General features: G+C 38.0%; 1 protein-coding gene across 2 annotated transcripts in view; it reads left to right on the top strand.

The window, feature by feature from the left end:
- Window positions 1–8,233: 8,233 nt before the first annotated feature.
- The window catches only part of LOC124956559 (forkhead box protein biniou), a 27,446-nt gene continuing 23,179 nt past the window's right edge, over window positions 8,234–12,500 (top strand). Inside the window, exons 1-2 of one of the 2 annotated variants that reach the window (XR_007103293.1) lie at window positions 8,234–10,673; window positions 11,252–11,545. Coding sequence is in view for 1 of the 2 variants with exons in the window: in XM_047512524.1 (XP_047368480.1) it covers window positions 9,082–10,673; window positions 11,252–11,378 (1,719 nt within the window). In the remaining variant the exon portion in view is untranslated. Of the gene's footprint in view, window positions 10,674–11,251 lie in introns of both variants that reach the window. The other variant, XM_047512524.1, reaches the window with a different exon arrangement.

Genomic DNA, 12,500 nt, shown 5'->3' with positions numbered 1-12,500 from the left:
TCACCACTGTAGGTGGTGTAAAAAGAACACATTTGTAGAACAATATTCGTATCCAGTCTTTTGCTTTTCGAAAGTAATGAATATAAGCCAATGGTCTATTCTTCATGCAAACCAACGAGAGTCAGGCTGCATTATTGTATGCTCCACTTAATCTCCATTCTACAATTCGCATTGTATGTATGCATAATGATTTCTCCATGTGCTCGATACGCACGAGAGATCCTTTTGTTTTCGCTTGTCTAAAAGTCGACAGGTAGATAGGGAAAAGATAGTCGATTATGTCGTAACACTTACAAATTTTCCAGATTTTATCAAGTGTTCATAGTAACGACGTAAAAACAATCGATAATAACGTTCCAACCAATTTCACGAAAGAAGTAGATTCATTTTCTATCTATTATCTCTTACTTTGTTATCTCATTTCCATGGAGAAAAATTATGCCTTAAAGATTTGTATAATTATACGTGCGCGACATTTTCACTAGACCACGATGAAAAAACTTTATGAAGTCAAAGAGTCTTTATCAATTCGTTATCTTAATAACGATTACGTATTATACTAAAGAAACAATATCTGTGTGAATTGATAACAATGTTTTGTAATCATTGATTTATCTTCGGCTTGGAAGTATTATAGTTTGGTTGCCATTACTTTCAAATGTTTCGAGAGATATTATCTTCTCAATTGATTGTTATCTTTTTCGAATACGTATAAACGTTTCTAATATGTACTTTTAATCTCAATAAAATGATAAGTTTTACGATATAATGGTAATATAGTAATAAAGTTTAAAATAAATTTTTTAAATCTATGTTACAAATGTAATTCTTTGATTTTTAAGATGTTTAAAGAATGCTCCATAAACCTGAAGTATAAAAGGAATATATCCAGGTATTCGATTTTTTTTTTTTTTTTCTATAATAATATACGAGAAAAACCTTGAAAAAAGCTTATTTCATATTTTCTATTGTGGTTAGAAACTATTATTTCTTTCATAAATTTTTCAAATCCTTTAAACGGTACATAAAATTCTAAATCTTACTTTCTCTTTGTTCGATCCAAAAAAAAGGTTAACTTTCAAAATGTTAACAAATATTTTTACGATTTATTGTACCTACGTATAATAATTAAAGACCCATTAAAAATGAAGTTGAATTCTTAAGCACATTAGTTACTCATGCAAATTGTATTTTGAATTTAAAGTTAAGTTATATCCACCGAATAGTATTACAACTTTGACACACCGATACAACTATGACTACCTACTTTTCGTGCTACTTATCCGAATCATGGTCGAATAATAAAAGAAAATAAATTTTACGGGAGGAAAGAAAGCCGCGTAAGTTTGAATTTCCGGGCTGGGTCATGCACGTTTGGCCGTTGAGGGTTTAGCAATACGCAACCCTATCTGTCGAAGCCAACCGCGGAATATCACTGCACATCCAGATAATCCTCCGGGCCCATTGATATGCTGATGGTGAGACTTGTCGCGTGAAATTGCCAACGGGTATGCATTGTTCGCTTGAATTCCACTTCGGTCCTTTTCAGAGAGAGAGAGAGAGAGAGAGAGAGAGAGGCAGAGAGAGAGAGAGAGAGAGAGAGAGAGAGAGAGAGAGGGAAAAAGCACGAGATAGAGGGAATGATGCCACCCCCGTAACCCTCCTTGCTTCGCGTTTGCCAGGCTCAATCCTATCGGCAACGAGCAGGTTTCTCGTTTTAGCCTCGAACGAGAAAAGTTTTTCTCTCTCTATTTCTCTCTCTCTCTCTCTCTCTCTCTCTTACTCCCTTTCTATCTCGCTTTCTGTTTTGTGAAAGAGAAGGAAATATGGGAAAATAACGAGTTCGATTTTTGGTCGGATCGTAGACCACGGTTATACCGTGATATTCGATATCGATCCCACATCGTTGAAACGAAGAAAAGCTAAGAAAAATGTTGGAGTAGCTCTCTCTCTCTAATGCTAACCAGATTATATGCCTATTTTTCTCCGACGGCGAGAACGTGAGAAACAGCAGGCGCTGCATCGATCTGTTTGTTATCTTTATGCGCGATCGTATCGCAGCGTGCAGGTCATATTCTTGTAAGTAAACGCGTGCAAGGAGCCGCGTCGGGTAAACCGATGGATGACTGCAAGAGAGATACGACCCAGAATTGGTGTGTACGTACGTAGATAGGTAGGTATATGTAGATATATGTATATACGTAGATGCGTGTAAACATAGAGAAGCTTTATGAAAGCCCCAAATCGTGCAAGAGATTATTCGCGATTTTTGTAGTTGTCAAGAAGCATCGTTTTGTCAAAGAAGTTGACTTGAACATTTTTTTTAGACTCGATTTCATTCATCTCCAATGACTCTTCCTTGAACGAACATTTACGTTCCAGATATCTATCTGTCCACAAGATAAATTTAATTTTTAAATAGAAAAATATCAATATTTCATCCGAATAGATAAATCGTACTTTTCTACAAGTCTCGGATTGAATTGGATTTTATGATCATCAAGCTTCTTGATCTTTTGCTAAATTATTGCAAAAAATATCAATATTATTCATAGATGAATATGGCTCATGAAATACTAGATATCCGTATTAATTAACAGTATCGATATTTGTTATTAAAATTTGCTTAATATAAAATTTTTCAACTTTCAATTGGCTGCTAATGAGAAAATAATACAGTTCCGCATGTCATTGGAATAAGAAACGCTTGTCGCTCGATTCTCTACTTGACTTATACAACGGAAACGACATCTTGACGCGGCATCACCAAACGTTACACCTTTTTTTTTTGCGGTGAATATTATTCCGGCGAAGCTTGCGTTCTATGCCCTATGTCTCCTCGAGTATTGGTTTACACGAGTAGTTCGGAGGTCTCAAGAATTAAATTTCATCGCTATGTAAACATCGTTCTAGGACTCGTGAGGAGGACTAGACAAGAAACATACGGAGATGAAGCCGCCGGACGCGAGTCTTCCTACTTCGGTTAATCCGATTGAAGGATTTAACCACAGATTTTGTTACCTCGCCTGTCAATTTTATGTAGTACACTTATTTCTCTAATTAGATTTCTCTGGTAAAATATATTTATTGTTTTAACTCCCTAACTTGCACCTTTTATATTCGAATGGCGACGCAAGTTTTATTTCCTTTTAAATATAGATATTTTGATAGTTATTTAAATGAAATTACGTGACAAAATATTCACGATCATAATGAAATACTTTTGTAATTGAACGATCATTGTTGAACATTTCTTAAAGGTGATACCACATAGATATATTTTATATTTAGTCGATTCATATGGAACTAAAGAAATTAATTCAATTGTATCTTTACTTGACGTTGGAAAAACTTATTAACTGTTAATCGACAGCCAAGAAAAATTGTAGGTTATTCAAGAATCAAAAATTGAATACACCTAACTGGATTATTATGTAATAAACTATACCTAATTTCAGTTCTCCATGTCAATCGTGTCAATTATTAGGAAAAATATTGCCAATACAAGGCAATTAATTAAATCGAATAATTATAATTAAGATAATCTACTGTGAGTTATTCGCGAGATATTTGCGTCAGAGGTTCTGCTTTGGTTAACTGCTCGACAGATCGTGTGACGTAACGGCGGTATGTCTTTGGAAGAAGAAGAAGATCGGTACGAGATGGCCGCGAGTTAGCGGTCTCATCGAAAACCAGCCTGGTTTATTGTTTTTGGACGAAAAAAGAGTCTTCTTCGTATCCGCAGATGACTCCGATCGCTAACATAAGATGGCTACGTAAGATAGGTCAAGGAGGAGAAAAAGTTTATTTTGCCTGCTTTCGAAATCCCGTAAACACTCGGAGGGAAAAACCTTTCCAGGGGAAGGGAGGGAAAGGTTTAGGAGAGATAGGTATACAATGCGTATACAACGTAACTCTAACGACGATATCAAAGCGGTCAAATTTTCACGATTATGCGATATATCCCGTTGGTACTTTAAATCAGGATAGTTGCTCGCGGCTACAGAAAATATGCAAATCGCATTGTGTACGCCCTCATCGAATCGACGCTAATCCCGATTATGGGCGAACCTTACTCCGTCAAGGCGTAGCTTTATTAAACTTAACGTCGCTTAAGTAAATCCGGTTACATTCCGAAGTTAAGGAAAAAGATCAATGGGGGAAGATTCTCGATAATTCTATCTCCGAGTACATAGGTACCAACCTAATCGAAATTATTTGGGATTAAGCCTTAACGTGGGATCTGTTGATTTTCAGAAATTTCCTTTATTTTGTCCCCTTCTCGTTTTTTTTTTTTTTTTTTTTTTAATCCCTCTGATCTATACTTGGATATAGCTATTGTGAGCGTCGAGAATGAATTTTTCAGTATAAATAGATTAATTATCTACAATATTTTTTTACCTATCTATCTATGTACTCATTTACGCGCGAGTGATTATTGATGTCACGTTTTACTTAACGTTTGTAATTATTATTTTTCTTTCTTAACGAAGTCATTCGAACAGAGAAGAAAAAGAAAAAGAAAGAAGAAAGTCAAAAGGTACGTAAGAAAGTAAGAGGCATTATATTTCGTTGTCTTACGAATGATGGCTTCGGGGAGACAACGATCTGGGATAGAATGCAAGCAAAAGACAATTAAAGTTTCATTGGAACGTCTTCGAAAGCATTTTGCAGGCAAGCAACTTCTATTGGCCGGCGGCTACGAAATAGGGTAGAAACGGAGAAGAAAGATTCAAAGGGCAGAATCTTGAAGACCTATTATCCTTTCTTTGCCACAAAGTATCTTGGGGAAGCAAACAATGATTTCGATATAAAAAGTTCTTTTCATTATTTTTTTTTCACTCCACTCTACCATTTCTTAATCCTACGACATTAATTTTTTTATTTTAATCACGACCTCATTCATTTTTTCTTTGGATGTTTGATAAATTTCATTTTTTTTTTCTACTTTTTATTTCTATCATTTAATGTCTCATCAACCGTTTGCTTGTATTTATATTATTAATGATATAAGAGGCAAAGTTTACAGTTATATTATACAGTTTGGTATAGTGTAAATAATATAAGTAACCTTTGTATATATCCTACGTCCTTTAAATCTTAAATGAAATTTTTCTTCTTCGCGTATACACTCATTCAGCACGTAGTATCTAGTAAACATGTTTATCTTCTCATTCTATACATCCCATTTTCTTTATCTCAATAATAATGTCATACTTTAATGTTCCTTTGTTTAAGAGAATCGATAGTTTGCGAAATACTATAGTAACGTACACACACATACGTACATCATATATACGTAGCTATCTCTACCATTTTAGAGAGGGTAGAAATGGAAAAGTGGAACGAAGGGACGATCGAACTCGTTCCGGGAACCCGGATAGTGCTTCGTAGGATTCGCGAAGGAGCAGGAGACTCTTCAAGACGGAGACGAGGTGTCCCATCGAGTGTTTTCGCAAGGCAGGAGTCGAACCCTTAGAAAAACAGACGCCAAATTGAATCTCTCGTCTCGTTCGGTCCCTCTTCTTCCAATAACTCCGCTACTCTCCTACTCTGCTTTCCCGAGGGAGCTTTCTCGAGTTCCTTCGTCTACGGATTACCTACCTATCTATACTACTCGCGGCGAGAAAACGGTTCTCTTCCGGTTCACCTTTTATCATCTCCTTCAATTTTTTCCGATTCTGTTATAAAAATTGAAATTCCTAATAACTAATATGTTCGAGAAAGAACATTACGATATTTTATTTCTAAAATAACATCCTAACTATCGATACCTATCGATAAATAATTTTATTTATAGCGATACGATTGATATGTCAGAACGATTACACTCAATACACGGCCTAAAATATTCATATTTTTTGGAAATTAGTGCTTGAAAAATAGAAGACCGTAAAAAAATGTGCCCACCTGGTGTTCACATTGTTCGTATCTTTCTGAATAATTCTTTTTTAAAATGAAATATGTGAAGAACATAAATAGGTATATAAAAAATCGGCTTATCTTGATGATATATTAAGAATAGCATGTTGCAATTATAAACCTGATTTGTCTAAAATAGTCAATAGTTCGTCTCAACGCGAAAAGTCACATTAATTTTTGAGTGAAATGTTTGGCTACATTTAGCTTTTGAGTATTGTCTTTTACATTATTACATATATTATGATGATATAATGTACTATGTTGCAAATATATGTAAATATGTGGTCTGAGAAATAAAAAAGTTGAATATAGTTGTGCTAGATCAAATCTTATATATATATCTTTATATTTAGCTATTTGATGTTAAATAATATATAAACTGGTATCTAAGTACTTACACGTTACATACCTATAGGATCTATTGTATCCTACGTATTCTTATGTTTGATTATTTCATTTTAATTATTGTACTTAAGAATCACTGTTAACTCTTTATTCTTACTAGATATTGAAACTCCGTTTATCTAAATGTGACAATTTCTTTTCTTCTCTTTTATTTCAACACCAATTACTTCATTGCTCGTTTATATTTTACGGTACTCATTAAATGTTACTAAATATAAGTCATTCATTTCTAAACGTCGATGAGCCGTAGTTCAACGATAAGGAACGATAACGCCAGCTGAGCATTAGCTCCGAGCTGTCATATAAATCAACCGATTTAATGCGTTTCCGAAACGGTTTGCCAAACAAAAGTCAGTTTACTGCTTTTGAAGATATTTATTGAAAACCAAGGTAAAAATGGTCCAGGTACATAAAGACATAAAATACTTGAAAGTAAGTAGATAGGTAGGTAGGTATAGGGAGAAATGAATGATCAATACGCAAGGATATCTTGAAGGATAATTATGTTGAATAAGAGCAAAAAGAGAAAGATTATTTAAGCGTCTTAGGTAATTGTCAGAAGAAGAAAAAGAAGAAGATGAAGAAAAAGAGAAAGAAGAAGAAAAAGGAAAAAAAAAAACAAATTATAGGTACTACCTATTTCCACTTGGAAGATATATCGTAGACGGCACAGTTGAACTCGTTCACGATTCTTTTTCCGTATACCTTTATAGGTATGTCGATTCACAAATAAATTTGCACGCGAGAACACACGACTACGAACATTATAACAACTTAAATAAAGTAAGTGAGTAAGTAAGTAAGTAAGTAAGTAAATAAATAAGTAAGTACTTAGGTAAATAAGTACGTCAATCTAATCGTAAACCATTCGTCCTCAGATTTAATGAACCACTGGACACGATCGATTTCGATGTACGGACACTTTGTAGACAATACGAACTGTGTAAGAATAAACGAAAAAGATTTACGACTTGGTTATTTGTTCTTCTATAGGATAGATTGTTGCACACAGGACACTCCGATATGAAATATTACGAGGGCGTTTACAAGAGGTAAAGATTTATGCGAGTTAATGATCAGAAGAATTAAAAGAAGACGAGGAAGAAGGAAAGGAGAAAAATGAAAAAGGAAAAGTAGATACAGTAGGTTAGTAAAATAAAAAATGTTAAAGAAATAAAGAAATAAGAGGAAAGGAAAAGAACGAATGAAAGCTCGTATTATTAGGTAGATAGGTAAGTATACACGCGTATGTAATCCGTCGCTCGTAGATTCTTCACAAGACTCAAAAAGTATCGGACAGCCGTGAGGGGCCTATGGATAGCGACCCATCGTAAAAATTCGCGTCCTATGAGTGCCGTCAGATTCCCTTACTCTCTCTTTCTCTCTCACTCTCTTTCTCTCTTTTTCTCTCTCTCTCTCTCTCTCTCTTTCTCTCTTTTTCCCTCTTTCTCCTTTTCTCACTCTTCCTCACCCTCTCTATCTCTCTCTTTCTTTTATTCTCTCCCCTCTTTCTTTCTATCTTATTGTTCCAAAAAGGTACGGTAGCACACGAGGTACGATATGGCATTCTATCGGCTGGTACACATTATTCTCTCTCTCTCTCTCTCTCTCTCTCTCTCTCTCACTCTCACTCTCTCTACGGTTCTTTTCACTTCGCTGCGAGAGATATGTATATAGAATAACCGTGAGTGCGTGCGACGAAATGGGCATGGCCAAGGTAAGTAAGAGAGAACTCTTCTAAGTCATCGGCGTAGTGGCAGGGCGCACGAGAGAAGACAGTACGTGATTGGCAGAAACGCTCGAGTATGGTCCTGCCTTGTACAACTACAGCCAATCAGAATACGTCGCACCCCACCATTAGTCGACTCGAAGCATTACCGGAGCTCTTTAACGCGGCCGCGCTCCAAGAACGATTTTTCTACGTGACAGAGAGGGGTCCGCATCGCGCTGCCCGCGCGCATACGTCCTTGCGTTCATCGTAGAACGCTCTCGGTCTGCTCGGTTCGCTCGCGAGGCCCCAGTGTGTTTTTACTCGGGGTTGGGTAAACTCCGGCCTGTTGTGTATCATAATACGATCGGTGCGGGTGCAACGCGCGCGGCTTTACGGACGACATCGACCACTACACCGGCTTTCTCACGTCGTCCACGCAACTTTCCGCGCGTGCCTTTACTGTTACCTTCCGCTATATATCTCTCTCCCTTTCTCTCTCTCTCTCTCTCTCTCTTCTTCTCTCTCTTTTTATTTCTCTCTCTCTCTCTCTTCCTCTCTTTCTCTCTTCCTCTCTCTCTCTCTTTCTCTCTCTCTCTCTCCCTCTCTCTCTCTCTCTCTCTCTCTCTCTCATGACTTGTTCAAAGAAAGGCACAGGACAGGAAATCTATGTCATCGTACGTCACAAAGATTTTACTTTGTAAATCTTAGGATTTAAAGATTTTTGAGGAAAAGAGTCTTAAATCTTTGGAGAGAGAGAGAACCTGGGTTGAGAGAAAGAGCATTAAATATTTCCATTGACAAGGAAATATTTCCTTCGAATAAGTTTGTCGAATAGGTGAAAACGAACGGGATATGTCTATACTGGGAGGAATGATCGTAGCGACATTTTAATAAGAAAAGCGTCTCTTTGATCGAAGAAACGGAAATAAGAACGGTGTATATGTGTGCGTGAGTGTCCGTAAAAGAAAAGGTGTTGAAGGTCAAGAGAGAAAGAGAGAGAGAAAGAGAGAGAGAGAGAGAGAATCAAAGATCAGTTAATCAGAATGCACACGTTGTTCGGAGAACAAAATGCTTATTATCGTCATGCGAGCGCCGTACCTGTGGGTATGGGCACGGCATCCTATCCAGGCGTGGGCGTGGGTGTGGGCGCTGCCCCGGGCTACTACGAGCAATATCGTTACGGTGGATATGCGACGGCCGCTGGTTATCCTGTCTCCGGGATAACGCAGCAACACATACACCATCCTGGTAAGGACATGGTGAAACCACCCTACTCTTATATAGCTTTAATTGCCATGGCTATTCAAAATGCACCGGACAAGAAGATCACTCTAAACGGTATCTATCAGTTTATAATGGAACGTTTCCCTTATTACCGCGAGAATAAACAAGGTTGGCAAAATTCTATTAGGCATAATCTTAGTTTGAACGAGTGTTTCGTTAAGGTGCCACGAGACGATAAAAAACCGGGTAAGGGTAGTTACTGGTCCCTCGATCCGGATAGTTACAATATGTTCGACAATGGTTCCTACTTGAGACGTCGTAGGAGATTCAAGAAGAAGGACGCTTTGAAAGAGAAAGAGGAGGCGTTAAAAAGGCAGGGTCTATTGACGGAGAAACGAGGACAGCAGCAACAGCAACAGCAGGAGGACGTAAAGTCAAACAACGGTGCTATTGTAAACCTTGCGCCGTCGATAGAAACGACGACGGTAAAAAAGGTCGGCGGCGGTGGTAACGGCGGTAGTGGAGGTGGTGGTGGTGGTGGTGGTGCTAGTGCCGGTGGTGTTGGTAGTGTTATCGGTGGTGTTGCGGGTGTCATGGAGGGTGGAACTGTGACGACAACGGCGAGTACGACTACGACTGGGCTGTGCAAACCAAAGAGAGAACCGGTGAACGATCACTGCATGGCCGCCGTGCAGAGCAAGTATGGTCTGTTACATAGCCCGATTCAACAAGAGACGAAGACAACGGTAACAGGCGTCGTAGTGGCAAGCGTACCATCGCACACGGCAGTTAGCGGAGGTCAGAGCGTCATTCAGACGGCTCTTGGAAATCAAGTACATCAGGGTCATCATCAGGTCCATCAGGAGTCTACGATTCAGGATGTCTCAATGGTGGGCCTCGATCCTGGTGCATTTAGCGTCGACGCTCTCATGACGACCCGGGAAAATGCTCTAATGAATAATCGGGCCGATCAAAGCACCAGTCAACAACATCCGCATGCTCACGCTCACGCCCTTCAACATCCTCACGGTGCCCACTCGCACTCTCACCCGCACTCGCATTCGCACTCGCACGCCCACTCATCGGCGTGCACAACGACGACCAGCACGACCGCTGCGGTTGCCGCCATGATGGCATCCACCGGATACGCCCCTCACGGTAGCGCCGTAGCGAGAGGAAACTCATCGCCACCCGGTACCGGCATGTACGCGCCCTATTGCGCGCCTACGCCTGGCTACATCATGGATCATGCTGATTACAATCCGAGGAATCATGGAAATGCTGCTGCCGCGGCTGCAGCAGCCGCTGCTGCGGCCGCAGCCGCACATACACAGTGGTATCAAGAAGCTGCTAGTCCAGACGCTGCACCCATTTATCAGGACACTCAGTCGCCCAGCTGTCAACTTTACAGGTATATTTCAATTCTATCTGATTACTCGGACGAACGTACCATACTTTCTTCTATGTAACGACGATCGTTGACTCTTCTAATATCTAATATATATATAAAATTATCGTATATTGGTACCTGCTGTTAACAAAATTTCGAAGATTTTAAATAATTAATGTCAATCATTGATAAATAATCGATGATTTTAGAACCTATACAGTGCGCATAATTTTGTAATATTATGATACGATAGATGAATGTTTTAAATATCGAGTAGTTACCTAGGTATATGCTGTTATTACAGTGCACTTTCAAGCATTGCATAAATAATGTTATAATATATCTACCTACGTTTCTCTATGAAAGAGAGTATGACATATTTTAGAAAGTTAAAATGTCAAAGGTTATTTGTAAAGCAATAAAATTTGTTCATGAAATTTTCCCTTTATCAACTTGCGATGAATTATTCAAAGGAGTATTATGTTCATAAAAATTCTTACTATTAACGTGTTTTTAAAAATTTTAAAAGAAACTACATTATTTATTTTTATCCATATACCAATTTAATTTAAAAACGTTCAATCTCTTGCAATTTTCAGATCTAGCCCATCGACTCCTCTTTCGACGGGTGCAGCACCATCTCCACCGCTTTATCATAGATATTATCAAGACTGCAACGCCGTTAATAGCAGTGGGAATTTGCCGATAACGCTGCAGAAATACTGAGAATACCGAAATTCAAGGCCCCATCAGCGAGGCCTTGAAGAGCACCAGAACGAGTATGATCCCGGTCTGGTTTATGTCAAGCAAGAATGGATACCAATGACGGAGGAACTCGCCAAAGATTGGAACTGAAGATGGGATCTAAATTATCGTCGTGAAAAAAAAGTCGGGTAAAATGATATATATTCCGTCTTGTTATGATATTAAAATATTTTCGCGTTGTCCTTTATAACGAGGAATTTCTCTCTCTCTCTCTCTCTCTCTCTCTCTCTCTCTCTTTCTCTCTGTCTTTACGAAAGAAAAAACAAAACAGAAAAGAAAAAAAAATGGAGAAATTTCATTAATATAATACCTATGTTTTTAATAAAAGAAGAACGAAGAGCAGATGGTCTGCGAATTAATCAAATAAGAAAACTCTCGTACGTATCAATTATGCTTCTTTATTTTTTTTCATCTTTCCTTTTTCTGTTTCCCTCTTTCTTTCTTTCCTTTTTTTTTTTTTTCTTCATTAAACGGTTACTACATCGAAGCTTTGACTCATTCGTGATAATCGTTGTCCTCGAATCGTCCTTACATTTTGTACAATTTCGTTGGTTTCAAAGTAATCATACATATAACGAGTAAGTAAATAAATAGATACTACTGATCCGATTCGCAGTTCATCTGTTAAGATATTTATTCATATTTTCATCGAAAATGTTTCTAATATTAATTTGGCGTATGCTAAATTAACTTTAGCTAATTTGCTTTCTGTTAATGGGAAGCATCGATGGGATATACTATTCCGATTTTTAAAGTCTACGGATGACAATTATACGAAGAGCACAGTGTCTCATATTTCATGATCTCGTTACACAAATTAAAAGTTGTGGAAAGATAGATAGATAGAAAGATAGATAGATAGATAGAGAAAGAGCGAGAGAGAGCGAGAGAGAGAGGAGGGAGAAAGAGGAAGATTTAGTGGAATAAAAACGGCACTCATAAATTTGGAACTCACCTGAGCAAACATTCGTCATTCAGTAGGCACGCTGTCGCTGACCTAGGACAATTGTTTCCTCGAAAAGACGTCTTGTTTTTTTCATAAGCAAGTTCAATGCTAAGGATTTATCAAGCGCAACTGTGCAA

This window comes from Vespa velutina, chromosome 22 (genome assembly GCF_912470025.1).
Source record: "Vespa velutina chromosome 22, iVesVel2.1, whole genome shotgun sequence".
NCBI lineage: Eukaryota > Metazoa > Arthropoda > Insecta > Hymenoptera > Vespidae > Vespa > Vespa velutina.
This window is presented reverse-complemented; position numbering and strand designations above follow the sequence as displayed.